Raw genomic sequence first — 15,505 nt, 5'->3', positions numbered from 1 at the left:
TAAAACCCTTTTAGATGGAAGCTGCCTCTTGCATCTTTCACGAATAGGCTTATTGAAGGTTACAGAGGCTGGATTATCTCTTGTCAAAAATTTTGTAGCAGTACATTTCCTGATTATGCAGCAAGGGTGGGACCAGGTGACTTTTGAGGTCCTTTCCAACTGATTCTTACCCCATGGTCCACCATCTCTGGCTGACCATAAAATGGCTGCTTGGGGGGTAGAGTCAATTACAGTAGCTTTCTGCACCCCAAAAGTCATGCACTGGAGTGACAGCATATACAAGAGCAAATCTACATCTATGTTACTGCAGATAGGATTGTAATATCCAGTCCTCATCACAGGAGCTGCAGAAACACTGGGTCTTAGACAGCTGGTTAATAGTCCTATTTTACAAATGAGGACCACTGAGGCTGCGAGAGAAGCGCAATATCAGCCTTTGAATCCATGGCAGATAATTCTTTAAAAATAACCAAAACAAATTACAATTTTTTAAAAGAACTGCAGTATATGTCACACTTTTTAAATACCAAGTGCCAGTCTTACAACTAGAAATACTGAGGCATAGATACAAGTTGCTCAGTAACTGGGGTGGGGAGGCCTTCACCACTTGCCAGCCCTTCCAACCGACAGGCACTCCACTGTCCTGAGCATCCCTCTTTCCTCACTTGTTCCTCTGTTGCCACCATCGTTTGCTGCTGCTGCTGCCCAAGACAAACTCTGCCATTGAGCTGTGTGCACCGGCCTTCCACCCCCCCGCCCCCCCGAGGAACTCCCAAACACGCACACATGCAGGGATGCCTAACTCCTCCTTCAGGGCCTCCCAAACACACACACACAGACTCCCAAATAGGTTGCCCTTATCCCCCATTGGGTTGCCAAGCATCCTCTTCTCTTCCCTTACCCTCAAATAGGTCACGAGTTTCCTTCTCTCCTCCCCCTTAGACCTTCTCCTGTGAGGAGGAGGAGGGAGGTGGCAGGCCAAGCGGCACAGAAACAGTGGCCAGGGACAGTGCTTCAGCAACTGTCCTGCTGCTTCCCTTCTCCTTGCCTTCTGCTGCTGAGGCTGTTGGTGTAGTTGGGGGAGGCAGCAACAGCAGAGCAGGTTGGATGATGAGGAGCTACCCTGGGCTGTCCTGACTGTTCCTCCATGGTCCACCCAGGGCACTTCGCTCTCCCACCCCTGTTTGCTTGCCTGCCTCGCTTGCACACCTGTTTGCTGTCCTCACTAGCCTCACTTGCATCATGCACCCCCGCTCCCGCATGGAATGCCACAGTGTGATGGCTTACAAAAATATTATATATTCAAGTTTACATTTCAAAAAAGTAGAATTTGGGAGCATATTGCTGTTCACATTTTATAACAATTTAATTCAGAAATATTACTGTTATTATTTATTACATTTGTATACCGCCCCATAGCCGAAGCTCTCTGGGCAGTTTACAACAATTAAAAACATTAAAAACAAATATACAAATTTAAAAACACTTTTTTAAAAAACAATTTAAAAACACATGCTAAAATGCCTGGGAGAAGAGGAAAGTCTTGACCTGGCGCTGAAAAGATAACAGTGTTGACGCCAGGCGCAACTTGACAGAAACGTCATTCCATAATTTGGGGGCCACCACTGAGAAGGCCCTCTCCCTTGTTGCCAGACTCCCAGCTTCCCTCCGAGTAGGCACCTGGAGGAGGGCCTTTGATGTTGAGCGTAGTGTACAGGTGGGTTTGTGTCGGGAGAGGCGTTCCATCAGGTATTGTGGTCCCAAGCCGTGTAAGGCTTTATAGGTTAAAACCAGCACTTTGAATTGAGCTCGGAAACATACAGGCAGCCAATGCAAGCGGGCCAGAATCGGTTTTATATGTTCAAACCGTCATGGTCCCTGTTACCAATCTGGCCGCTGCATTTTGCACAAGCTGCAGTTTCCAAACCGTCTTTAAAGGCAGCCCCAAGTAGAGTGCATTGCAGTAATCTAACTTGGTGGTTACCAGAGCATGGACAACTGAAGCCAGGTTATCCCTGTCCAGATAAGGGTATAGCTGGGCCACCAACCGAAGTTGGTAGAAGGCACTTCGTGCCACCGAGGGTACCTGAGTCTCAAGTGACAGAGATGGTTCTAGGAGAACCCCCAAGCTCCAAACCTGCTCCTTCAGGGGGAGTGCAACCCCATTCAGGACAGGTTGGACATCCACCATCCGGCCAGAAGAACCACCCACTAGCAGCATCTCAGTCTTGTCTGGATTGAGCCTCAGTTTATTAGCTCTCATCCAGTCCATTGTCACAGCCAGGCCACCAGTTCATATTGGAGAGTCCAGGGTGCTGAGCAATGTTCCCCAAGCACCACCTTCTGGAGCCAACCTGCCAAGTAGAAGCGGAACCACTCACAACTCAGCCAGTCGTCCCAGAAGGATACCATGGTCGATGGTATTGAAATATAAATGCTCCTGATAAATAATACACTTGAAGTCCTCATTAGCCCTGTCTTAGTATTGGTCTTGATTATTATGAATATAGTATCTACAAATGGGGGTGCACACATGCACCAATTAATCACGCTTATGTACCCCAACCCCAGATGCGTTATTTATTGATACCTCTGTGTGGCCGCTTGGCAAGCACTTGTACTGCAAAGCCATGGAACCAGTATGGCTGCATGGACTTAGAAGCCTAGCAGCCATTTCCCCTCCAGCTTAGCAGCGTTTGTGCCTTGTCCTCCACACCATCGCTGGCCACCTTGTATGGCTCTATCAGGAGCCCCCACCTTTTCCTCCAAGTACAGGGGCTTTAGGAGAGCAGCTGGGTTAGCTGGCCAACCTGGTTGTGTGGTAAGGGCAGAGTTGGTCACTGGTTATGTGAAGTTTGCCAGCCACCTTTTCCTTCAACTTAACATCTGCTGTTGGCATGGTGCCTTTTTGAGGCCAGAAAGGAGGGTCCTGGCATCCACTCTAGAGCAGTGGTTTCCAACCAGGGGGCTGTGAAGTAATTTATTGTATTTATTTAAAATATTTCTATCCCGCCCTTCTACCATATAATAGGGCACTCAGGGCAGCTTACAAAAATAAAATCAAGCACATACATAATAAAATTGTAAACAGTAAAATCACAATTGAGAAGAGGATGCTTGGCAAAAGTAATCTGGGGGGGCACAAATGGTAAAAAAAGTCTTCACTCCCTGGATGCTGTCTGCTCCCCACTGCTGCTGCAGGCAACACCTCCCCCTTGCTGCAGATGAGAGGGAGGACTTTTGTTGAACCAGTGGAGCATCTTTCAGGAGCCTATAAATGTGCTTATAAAACACGTGGCAGACGCCGAAGAAGGCTGAGGGCATAGTTACCAGGAAGAAGAGGGGATTACTATCACTGACTTCCATCTCCTTGCTCTGCTGCTGCTGCTGCTGCTGCTGCTGCTGCTGCTGCTGCCGCTGCCCTTACTCAGAATGAGAGGAGAGGGCTTTTTGTGAAGCAAAAAGAAGTGAGGCTGCAAGGAAAGGCTGCTTTCCCCCTTCCTTCCTGGCAACCAGCCTGCCTGCCTTTCTTGACTCCTGCTTCACTTCTACCTCCTTTTAAAAATTATTCTTATTTGTGAGGCAGTCAGATCTTGCCTTCGGTCGAGACAAGGCTAAGAAGCAGTGAGGAAGCTCAGGACTTGCTCACCCTCCATTTCTGAGGCTAAATGTGTGTTCCAGTGTCCCTCCTTTCTTCCAACTACACTGTGCCCCCCTAATCTCTCTCTCCAGATGCTGTGGCAGTTGAGGGCTTCCCCCCTCTCACATGCCCACATGCATGCACGGCTGCAGATGCTTGCAAGAGGGGCAGCTGTGTTTGTCTGTGTGTGTCTGATCTGTCTTCTGCTCCGCTCTCATTCTCTAAGTGCACGCTAACCAAGTCATCAGTTCTGATGATCATCCCAAGGCCGAAAAGCACTGACCCCCCCTCCTTAATCTATCCACCCTGTTGTCTGCAGTGCACAATCTAGCATCCACACCACCACCACATAGCTACTTCTTGATTATTCTTTTAAAAAAAAGCTCAGCAGGTTGGCTGGCTGAGATCCTGGTATTGCAGCAGGAATGTATTTATTTAATTATTGCATTTATATCCCATCTTTCCTCCAAGTAGCTCAAGGTAGTGCACATGGTCATCCTCCTTTCCATTTTATCCTTACACCAACCCTGTGAGATAGGTCAGGCTGAGAGACTGTGTCGGGTCCAAAGTCACCCAGTGGGCTTCATGGCTTGGGGGGTGGGGGATTTGAACTTGGTCCTTAGTCCAACACTGTGACCCACTGGTGTTGGGAAGCAGGACTGTGTGTGTGGGAGGGAGATATCAATTTGATTGGACCTTTGCATTAAGGAAAGAAAGCAACACCTCCCTATCTGGAAAGCGATATTTGGAGATGTGATTTTGCCGTGCAGCTTTTTTCAATTAACAGAGACTAAGATTACAATTAGCATGAAAGGGTCATGAAATGTTTTGCACTTACAAAGGGGGTTCCGTAATAAAGGTTGGGAACCACTGTTCTAGAGCATTGCCTGTGTATTAAATCCTGGACTGTTTGGTGCCTCCAGAAGGCATTGCAAGACTTTGTGTAGTGGGGGAACCACTAGGAGTCTGCAGCTTCCTTCCTTCCCTCCAACCACAGAACAGTATGCTAGGGCAACGTAGAATCTAGTGGCTGTTCTCTATGCCAGGATTGTTTGCTGCCACTGCCAGCAGTTTTTACAGAGGGGAAGGAAGGTACTGATGCATTTGCTACTTCAGCATCAGTGGCATCAATACCTTCTCTGTTGAGAGTTCTGGTGGCAACAGGAAACAATTCTCAGCAAACAGTCATTGGATTCCAAGTTGTCACAGCATGTTCCAAGACTAGAAGAAAGGAAGAAGCTGGTGGTGCACCAGGAATTAGCCTACTGTCAACACGAGGACCACAATCAGTTGTACCATCTCTGCAGTAAAGCAGTTAATATAAAGCAGAGGTAATCCTCTGCATTGCTATGCAGATGCATAGTTTCACTTTGTCACTGTGGGTTGAACAGCATATAGCTAGGGCAGGGATAGGGAACTTATGGCCTTTCAGATGCTGCTCAACTACAACTCGCATCATCTCTGACAATTGACCATGCTGATGAGACTTGAAGTCTTAACAACTTCTGGATTCTCCATCCTTGTGTTAGAAAGTCTCCAAAGGGGGGAAACAAACCAAATAGTTTTTCATAGAAGCATAGAGATTGTGACCTCCTGCCTGTGAAATATGTGCTCATGAGCTACAGATCTACAACACTTATATTTGTTAATATGTTTTTTTTTAAAAAAAAATCTGACAACTATTTTAGTTGTGACCTTCTTCTTGTGGCACAACAAGAAATTATTTACTTGATATGTGCGCTAAAAAGAGTTATAGCAATTCTTAACCCAACTAGATTTACCCTTAGGATAGCTAAAACAAACTGTTGTAAGGTTTAGGCTTTATAAAATTCAAGCAAACAAGTTGTACATAGTCCTGTGGAAAAAGGATGATTTAACTTTTTCCCTCTTTTTTTGGCGGGGTGTAGGATCACCCCTATCTAGCCAGCCTGTTTTAATTACTGTACAGAGGCAGCTGCCACAAACTATGAAACCTGTAACGTACACTGTTGCAACGCCTGTGACAACATCAACATCCCAGCAGCCTGTAGTACAGACAGTTCATGTTGTTCATCAGATCCCAGCGGTGTCTGTCACAAATGTGACTGGATTAGCACCAGCAAATACTTACAATGTAGCTGGACAAGCAGTGGTCACGCAGGCAGCAATGGTGGCCCAACCTAAAGGAGAACCTCAAGAGAATGGAGACCACAATGAAATGAAAGGTAAGAATTTGGTTCTAGTTACCCTTGAATTAATGCAGTCAAAATATTTTCTCTTTATTTGTTATAAGTAGAAAAAACTTTTTAAATTTCATTCTGATTTCTCTAAAGATGTAAGTTTGGCACTATAACCATGAAGTATTCAGCACTTTATTTCAACTTTCATTAATTGTAACAGATTTTTATTTCCCTCCCCGCAGTTAAAGTGGAGCCTATACCTGCAGTTAGCCATACAACTATAGGAGCTGCTAGTCGGATCATTCAGGCATCTCAGACTACACCTTTACAGACGGTTACTCTAGTGCAACAGACACCTCTAGGTCAACACCAGCTACCAATAAAAACTGTAACTCAGAATGGAACACATATAGTACCCATCACCACAGCAATTCAAGGTCAGGCCAATACTGGTAAGCATTTGGAGTGCTGTCTTTAATGTCACAATTTTTCTTTTGTAATAGTGATGTCCAGAATAAGTGGATTGCTGATTCTCCAAATTGTTATAGATTCATTCTATACTTTCAGGTAACCGCTACCTTGGCAAATTAAGTGTTAGTAGTGTGGCATAGTGGTTAGAGTGTTGGACTATGACCTGGGAGACCAGGGTTCGAATCCCCACACAGCCATGAAGCTCACTGGGTGACCTTGGGCCAGTCACTGCCTCTCAGCCTCGGAGGAAGGCACTGGTAAACCCCCTCTGAATACCGCTTACCATGAAAACCCTATTCATAGGGTCGCCATAAGTCAGAATTGACTTGAAGGCAGTCCATTCCCATTTTTCATACATCTTTTCACTTCCATGGTAAGTCAGGAACTGGACTGGGATTCAAGGAACTGCAACTAATTTTGTTCCTGTCCAACAAGGCTTTGCATTTATATTTCTGGAGGAATAGCTCCCTATCCCACAAAACTGCTTTTGAAATCAAAGGGATGTTTCGTTGAAAGGGGGGGAAATCTGGGGAAACCCGCCACTGATTATGATCAGGTCTTTGGGAGTGCCTACAGTAGTTCTTTGGATCCTAGCTTTGGTTTTCATTTCTAAAGATTCATGGTTCAGTTAAGCTTTAGAGCACTGATTACATTGGTACTTTTGTATTTAGTTCTGCCCACCCCCCAACTTTGAATATACAGTTCCTTACAACATATTATACCTATCTGCTCATGCTTTTTTCTTGGTTGTTTCACGATCAGATGTTTTGGAGCATATAAAATAATATGATAATCATATTAACAAAAGTTATGGAGGGCGTTGCTAAGTTTGTTTAGTTGACTGATGAGACAAAACATGTCAAAGCCTTCCCCCATGCTGCAATTCAAAAATACTTGATTATGGAAAAGGATTTACTACAGGATGTAGCTGGTAACTTAACTGTCTTGATTATTCACCATTGCAGATAATTCAAAATGTCCCCAATTTTGTTGGGGCCTGCAGCAACCCTCCTTGAATAACAGATGTTTTCACCATTTCATGGAGATTCAGGATGGCTTATGCCCTCCCCTTTCATTAATTCTGAGGGTTTGATGCCCTGTGTTTTCATTGACCACATTAATCATGGCTACCAAAGCTCCTCAGTCTCATCAGAGGACTGGATCTGATGTTCCCCGAGTTCATCTCTTAACCTAAAACTGCATGCCCTACGTATTTGGGCATTGCTTCTCTTTCCCCCTTCATTAAGCATTATGTCCTTGAGCTGCAGTCTGAGAGAGATGGTGAGCTTCATGGAGCTTCTTTTCACATGATTATTACAGAATCCACTTGTATCTGATGTTTGAGTGTGTATTCTGTAGTTACACAGCCTACCCTCCATTCCTGCAGTTGGAGACTATCTGGAGTGGTCAGTTAATTGAATTGAGCAGGAAGGTGCTGGCTGCATCTCCTCATGGAAAAGTACTGCACATGAACAAGGGGAGGGACACCAATACACTTATTCTTCCACAGCTTTCTAAAAGATTTCACTTGTCTAGATGTATTTGCATGTGTGTGACTGCATAAATCATCACACTGGAAGAACAATTGTAGAGAAGAAACTCTGTTTATCTCTGCAAATGTACTACTGATCTCCCTGGTGCTTCTAGTTCCCTTCTTGTAGCATGATATAGGCTGCTCTCCTATACATACTTGCCTGGGAATAAGCCCCATTTATTACAGTGGGACTTACTTCTGAGTAGACATTTGTAGGATTGTGCTGTTAATGCTTTTCTTCATTTTTAGCTGGTTCTTTCAGGTCAGCTGCTACAGATATTCTCAAGGCAGTGGAGAAGTGGAGCAGACAGGAATGGGTTAACTCTTTGCGGCAGAGTCAGCACTAAAAAAAAAAGTTTAGCTGGTGGCCTGCCGGAAGGAGGAGGAAATCTTCTTCAGTTCTGGACTCTGCCTTCAGCAAGCGTCAGAGTCAACGTATTCCTCCTGGGTCCCCATAAGGGGTTTGGGACCAATTTAGTTATTTTTCTCTGCTCTTTTCAGAGGGTTTAACTTCATCAACTGCAGCTGGAACACACAGACTTCTGCATCCCTCTTCTTTCACTTCCCGCTCTAAGTGAATGGGCAGATTTGAGGGAGAAAGAGAGGGATTCTTTTCTGAACAGGCGTGGGAAACGGCAGGGCATGGCAGAGACTGGGAACTGTCTTGTGCCTCCCCTGCTGTCCTTTATCAGAATGCTGTTCTGCAGTTCTAAGGAAAGGGAAGCTTTTCAGGAGCATTGCCGCTAAGGAGCCTGGGAGAAGCAGGCATTGGTTCCTCGCTGTCCAAGGCTTTTTGTTGATTTGGAACCCCCCTGGGGCAACAGGCCTCCATGATGCACTGTTTGTCACCTTGCCACCTTGTTTTCAAGTAAAGCCACTAAGCTTTTCTTATTGAGGGGAGGCATCTCCAGTTCCAGCCTCTCCCCTTTTCAGCTGGGATTTTAACTATGCCTGAGGGGAGAGACAACTTGTCTTGCGCCTCGGCTGTGGAAGATGGGTCCCTGAACGGGGAGGGAGGGATCCACTTCTCACTTAAGCAATCCCCTAGTCACCCTCGCCTCAGTGGCAGGCACCATGCTAGACTCCTCACCTAAAATAGTTTTGTTTTCTCAGCTCCCTTCTACTCAACTGGGGGGAGGGAAAGATGCACACGTGACTCCTGCAGGAAAAAAGCACGCCAAATCTTACCATTTAGATAAGCCCTCTGCCTTGTCGGCCATACTGGCCTGGTCTAAGACCATGATGAGGGAAATGGGAGCTTCCATAGCCAAGCGTTGGGCCCATGCACACAGGAGAAAAGGTTCCAAGCGCTCCAGGGCCCGCTGCCATGATTACTTCTCATTTTCCTCCTCTTCTTCCTCTTCGGAAGCCAGCCCAGATAGAGGAAGGGGGAAGAGCAAAAGAAGGGACTCCTTCCAAAAGCCTAAACCCCACAAGGATAAACGCAAAAGAGGCTCCAGTTCTGGGTTCCAGCCTTACTGCTTTTCCCTTAGCCCAGACTCCTGGGGGGAGGTCCCCCCATCATATGCTACATCAGACTCAGAGAAGGAAGAGGGGTAATTCTCAGGGGAGGATTCCCCCATGCCATTCCTGGCGCATAAGAGAATATTCTCCTGACTCCTATTTTGATTTCTAAGGCTATGGCCTGCCTTCAGCTAGACCCTCCTAAGGAAACTCTTCAGGAGGGGGAATTAGAGGAAGGGGAACAGGGAGCTTCAGACGTCTTCCCCAGATCGGGGGATCAGAAGGTGGTCATTCCCTTTCCAAAGTTCTTCAAGAACATTGTTAAGGAAGAATGGGATCATCCAGCCAAATCCAAAACTCCTCATGTCCTGTCCAAAAAGCTATATGGACTTCCTGCCACGACCATGGCAACTTTTGAAGTCCTGGCCATTGATGAGCCTTTATCTGCCCTCGAGGCCAAGACAGCTATCCCTAAAAAAGGAGCGGATACTCTTTCAGACCAAAGTGACAGGCACACGAAGCATCCACATTGGCCATGAGAGCTTTGGCAGCCAACTCTTTCCTGCCACGGGCTGCAGTAAAGTGGACTAAAGCGCTGCTAACAGAAGTGCCTCCTGATATCAGGGAGGGGCTGCACACATTGGCAAAAACAGCTGAATCCCTAGCAGATTCCTCCTTGGACAGCCTGCAGTACTCAGCACGAGCACTTGCATATGGAGTGGTAGTAAGACTCAATATCTGGCTGAAGCAGTGGGAGGTGGACCATCACTCCAAAGCCAGCCTTGCAGCTCTGCCTTACTCAGGTAGTCAACTTTTTGGCAAGTCTCTAGAGTGCCACCTGGTGGAGACCAAGGATAAAAAAAGGCTCTTCCTTCCGCTCCTAGGAAGGATGACAAGTCCTACAAGACCTCACATTCCTTTTGCCCCTATGGATATCCAGCTACCTACAGGACTACTCGACAGTTCTGTGGGTCCTGGAACTCTTCCTGCAATTCCTCCCGCCAGCGCACCCATTCCACACCCTCCTCCATTGGGAGCAACAAACATCATCAGAATCCCAAGTCCAGTGACAAGCAAAGACAAGCATGATGTCAGGACAGCTCAGGTGGGGGCCAGGCTTCAATTTTTTGCACATGCCTGGGCACCCTCCACCTCAGACAAATGGATACTGAGCACCATCGAGTTCAGCTACTCCCTAGAGTTTGCCACCATTCCTTTGGACAGATGGAGGGCAGCTACTCCATCATGTCACCCGGAGAAGCTGCAGAGAACTGTGGATGCCATTTCTCACCTCCTCGAGATAGGCGCCATAGAACCCGTGCCAGAGCATCACTAGTCCTCAGGAATCTTCTCTGTGTTCTTTACAGTCCCCAAATGCAGTGGCAATTACTGTGCCATCTTGGATTTAAAGTTCCTGAACTGCTTCCTGTGGACAAAGAAGTTCAAGATGGAAATGGTCAGGTCTATTGTGGAAGCCATTCAACTGGGGGACTTTCTGGGATCTATAGATCTCACAGAGGCGTACCTGCATGTCCCCGTTCTCCAGCAGCACAGACACTTCCTCCGCTTTGTGCACTACCAGTACCAATACAGGGCCATGCCTTTTGGCCTCACCTCAACCCCACAGGTGTTCACCAAAATCATGGTAGCAGGAGTGGCACACCTTCGCACTCAGGGAGTCCACATATACCCTTACCTGGATGACCTTCTGGTGAGGGTCACCTCAGCGACAGTGGTGCAACGGGACCTCGAGACGACCATCCAGTGTCTGGAGGACCATGGCTTCATCATCAACTGGGACAAGAGCCATCTGATCCCCCCTAGTGCCTTCAACGTCTGGGAGTGGTCATTGACACAGCTGAGAGCAAGCTCTTCCTGTCCGCCAAACGCACGGACAAGCTTCTGTGCCAGCTGCACACATGCCTGCAAGGCAGACAGGCTTCTCTCATGGAACTGGCTCAGCTGCAGGGCTCCATGATAGCATCCATAGACTCAGTGCCATGGGCACACTTCCACTCAAGAGCCCTGCAGTGGCTACTACTTCCGTATTAGGACTAGATCATCTCACGCCAGAACTGACACATCACACTCCCAAGGCAGATGCAGGAGTCTCCCCAATGGTGGGGACATCTGCCTCATCTGAAGAAAGGCCTTACCCTCAGAGCCCCAACAGTTTCGATAGTCACCATGGACGTGAGCCTATATGGCTGGGGAGTGACCTGTTGCTCCAACATCACACAGGGGAAGTGAATCAACTGGTTGGCGCTCAGAGTGATCTAACTAGCACTCCAGGAGTTCCTACTTCTTATTTATCAGATGCATGCCCTAGTATGCACTGACAATGTCACAGCCAAATCGCATGTCTGCAAACAAGGGGGCACGAAATCAGGCTCTCTCCAGGAGGAGACCAACCTGCTGTTCAAGTGGGCAGAAAGCCACTTGGCATCCGTTTCATCCATACATGTGCAGGGGATCCTGAACACACAAGCCAATTGGCTGAGCCGGGAACAAGTCCACCAGGAAGAGTGGGCCCTTCAGCTGGATGTGTTCCTAGAGATCACTCGGAAGTGGGGGCTTCCATGCATGGACCTGTTTGCCTCATTGGTGAATGTCCAACTGGACCAGTTCATGGCACAAGGCTGGAATCCATGTGCCCAGGACATAGGCAACCTGTCAGCCTCCTGGCCTTGGGGACTTTTTTATGCCTTCCTGTGTCTACCTCTACTGTCCAGACTGCTCCACAGAATCAGAGTTCGCCAGGCCCAGGTGATAGTGGTGGCTCCACACTGGCCACAGAGACTGTGGTTCTCTGACCTAGTGGACCTCAGCTCCAGCCTGCCGTGGTGCCTTCCCACCAGACCTGATCTCCTCTCACAAGGCCCCATCCACCCAGACCCAGAGTGGTTCCATCTTCACACCTGCAGGCTGAGCAGCAGTGGCTAAATGAAGAGGGGCTGTCTGAGAGGGTTGTTTACACCATCCTGGCATCTCACAAACAATCCACCCAGAGAATTTATGACCTCATTTGGAAGGTGTTCAACAGGTGGGATAAATGCAAACAGTTACCTGTCGCAGAATGCCACATCCACACCATTCTCAACTTCCTGCAAGATGGTCTGGACCAGGGGCTAGCCCCCAACATGGTCAAGAGACAGGTGGCGGCCCTAGGCAGTGTGTTTCCAATGGTGGGGGGGCCATTCCATTTCTTCTCACGCCCGAGTCAAAACACTCCTCCAAGGGGCAAGCCTGCTGTCACCTTCAGTGCGACAACACAGGCTTCTCTCCTGGATCTCTCGTTAGTGCTCAGAGCTCTCTCTCAACATCCATTTGAAGCAGCATGTTCCATACCAATCAAGGACCTCATCCTCAAGACAGTTTTTCTTGTGGCAATTGCCTCAGTTAGGAAGATGGGGGAACTGGGGGGTCCTCTCCATCCAGGAGAAGCTGTGCATTTTCCACCCAGGCAAGGTGGTTCTTTGCCCTGACCCCAGTTTTCTCCCCAAGATCAATTTCTCCTTCCACAGGGGACAGGACACCTGTCTACCCAACTTCGGCCCCAACCCAGTCCATTGCAGGGAGAAGTGGCACAAACTCGATGTCAGGTGGGCACTTCAGATCTACCTGGACTGTACAGAACTGTTCAGGAGGTCCAAGGCCCTGTTTGTGTTCTTTAAACGGGGCAAACGGGTTAAAGGTGTCCAGATCCACCATCAGCTGCTGGGTGAAGGATTATGTGGTAAGGCCTATCAGGCCAAAGGGAGAGCTCACCCTCCAAGGATCAGTGAGCACTCATAGGGGCTGACACCACGGCAGTACTCCACAAGGATGCCCTATTGGAGGAAAACTGCAAAGCCGCCACCTGAACTCACCCATCCACCTTCATCAAGCACTACAAGGTGGATAAGTCTGCTTATGCTGAAGCCGCTTTTGGCAGAAGGGTTCTTCAGAGTGTGGTGGCCTAGGTTTGCTCCCGCCTGAGGATATGGGGGGGGGGTGTCACTACTCAGGTACATCCCATTCCTGTCTGCTCCACTCTTCCACTGACTGAGAGTGGAATGTCGGTCTTACCGTGAAGTGTCCTTCTGGTCAGCGGATAGTGGAGCAGACATCCCCACCCTGCAGCAAAACCTAGGCTGTGGGGTAGGGAGGGCATGTCTCCGGAAGCCCTCAGGCAACAACTGGTTGCTCACCCTCTGGGTAGAGCAGTAAGAGATCCCTACATTCCTTCCTGGCACTGTGTGCTGATTTGTTAATGCTTGTTCTTACTCTATCCACGGTTCAAGTTCTTGTAGGTGGGGTGGCCACTGCTCAGTATTCGTTTTTTTACAGCTCTGTCACAAACTGGAGAACGGGAGGTTTCCTCCTCCTTCCGGCTGGCCACCACTAAGCTCTTTTTATAGTGCTGACTCTGCCTCCAGGAGGAGTTAACCCATTCCTGTTTGCTCCACTCTCCACTGACCAACAGGACACTTCATGGTAAGTCCAACTTTCCATTCTCACCAAAGCAAGGTTTTAGGGTAGTTCTCAAAGATGTGACACATCAAGCTTTCATGTAATGCTAAAGTTAGTCATAGAGTCAAGCTTCCTCATGCTTAGCTTGTGTTTCTCTCCCCAATTCTTTTTCAGCTGCTGTAAGCCCCTTACACATGTTAGCAACCCATGCATCTGCATCAGCTTCTCTCCCAACGAAACGTCAGAATGGAGATCAGTCTGATCAGCAAGGATTGAAACGTATCAAAACAGAGGATGGGGAGAGCATAGTCATAGCTGTGAATGTTGAAACCCCGCCTGTGGCAGTGAGTGAACAAGGCAGTCAGAACTAGGAACTTAAGAGGAATATTTCTTTTTAGAATGATGCTCCATGGTGCCAAAAGGAGACATTTAAACACCTAAAATATTGAACATGTTCTCACATGGTGGGGAAAGGGGCCCTGTGACTTCAACTTTCAGCACTGAGAAAAAACGCAGAAGGCCTTAGAACTCCTTAATTTAAAAATCAAAATTGTCAAACATCTTGTTCCAGAGGCTGTGACCCCTTTCCCCCCACTCCTCCTTGCCGTTCTGAAATGACTCTTTCTATATGTTGAGAGATACAAAAGTTGGAAGTCTGCAGCTTTAAAAAGCTCTATTGGATTACTTTAAGGATTGAGTATCTCAGTATATCACAGCATGATAAGTACTTCATGTGACTGGATTTCAAACGATTGTATATTCCTCAGAGGGAACAGAGGCAAGGAGCCATTTCCTACATCTTGGCAGCTAGCCTTTCATAATGACCTACCCAATGCAGTTGTTGGTAGATATGCAGTATTTTGTTGTTCACATGTGGAATTAGAAATTTTTGATGTGTACTTTCATTTTATTTTCAAAATAATGGGGTCTTTGACATTTCAAATCACTCCATTTCTACTCCAGAAACTTTGGAATCACACAATACTTTTCATGTGAACTTTTGTTTGGTAAAACTGAATGTAGGGTTTTTTAACCAATGGAATGATTTAATTTTGTCCTGTTAAAGTTCAGATAAAGCTACTTTGTTACATCTGCAAATTTTCATATTTTAGCAGTTGCCTGATAAAATTTAATCAGATTTTATTACCTTGTGTAGTGATCAAATGCTTCTTTGAGCTTGCATGTTACTGATTAGAAATACAGTGTAAATGAGCCATTAACTGACGTTAAAGAACTGCTATGATGAATTTGACCAGAGCTGCACTTACCTGTTTCTCTTTCTTGCTACCTTTTGCTGTTTGTTACTTTGTGTTCACTTTGACTGTCCCTGGCTTATTTTTCCAGTCTCAAGTAAAACAAGAGTCTCACTTAATATTGTGTATGTTTAAAATGGCAGACTGTTCTTCATTTAGAAAAGAGAAAATTCTTTATCACAAGTCCTTTTAAAAAGAAAAATATCTTGTCAGAGTTATATTCAATATTTTTAAGCATAAGCACCCACCAGTAGAAATTAATCTGATGAGTTTATCTTTAACTTTTGATGACCTAAACAGACCTTCTGCAGTCTGTATTAAGAGTAGCTATTGTGGTTTTCTAACAGTGGCTACTGTACTATAATATTTTTTTTTTAAAGTACGTGTTCTGCAACTGAACATTTTAAAGGTTACTTCTCAGAGTTGTGATGGTAGAATCCACCTTACATTTCAGAATGGAACTGAACTAAAGCAAATACTTTTTTTTGTCTTTCATTAACACGCTATCTTGTCTCTTCACTTATTAAGGTGA

General features: G+C 46.7%; 1 protein-coding gene across 2 annotated transcripts in view; it reads left to right on the top strand.

Moving 5' to 3' along the window:
• The window catches only part of FOXK2 (forkhead box K2), a 60,762-nt gene extending 45,670 nt beyond the window's left edge, over nt 1–15,092 (top strand). Inside the window, exons 7-9 of one of the 2 annotated variants that reach the window (XM_061616555.1) lie at nt 5,548–5,844; nt 6,042–6,236; nt 13,895–15,092. In XM_061616555.1, coding sequence (XP_061472539.1) covers nt 5,548–5,844; nt 6,042–6,236; nt 13,895–14,091 — 689 coding nt within the window. In that variant the 3' untranslated portion in view covers nt 14,092–15,092. Of the gene's footprint in view, nt 1–5,547; nt 5,845–6,041; nt 6,252–13,894 lie in introns of both variants that reach the window. The other variant, XM_061616554.1, reaches the window with a different exon arrangement.
• Nucleotides 15,093–15,505: the final 413 nt, after the last annotated feature.

The sequence above is a fragment of the Rhineura floridana genome, chromosome 3 (genome assembly GCF_030035675.1).
Source record: "Rhineura floridana isolate rRhiFlo1 chromosome 3, rRhiFlo1.hap2, whole genome shotgun sequence".
Lineage (NCBI taxonomy): Eukaryota > Metazoa > Chordata > Lepidosauria > Squamata > Rhineuridae > Rhineura > Rhineura floridana.
Note: the sequence above shows the minus strand (reverse complement) of the source record. Positions and strands in the feature narration are given on the sequence as shown.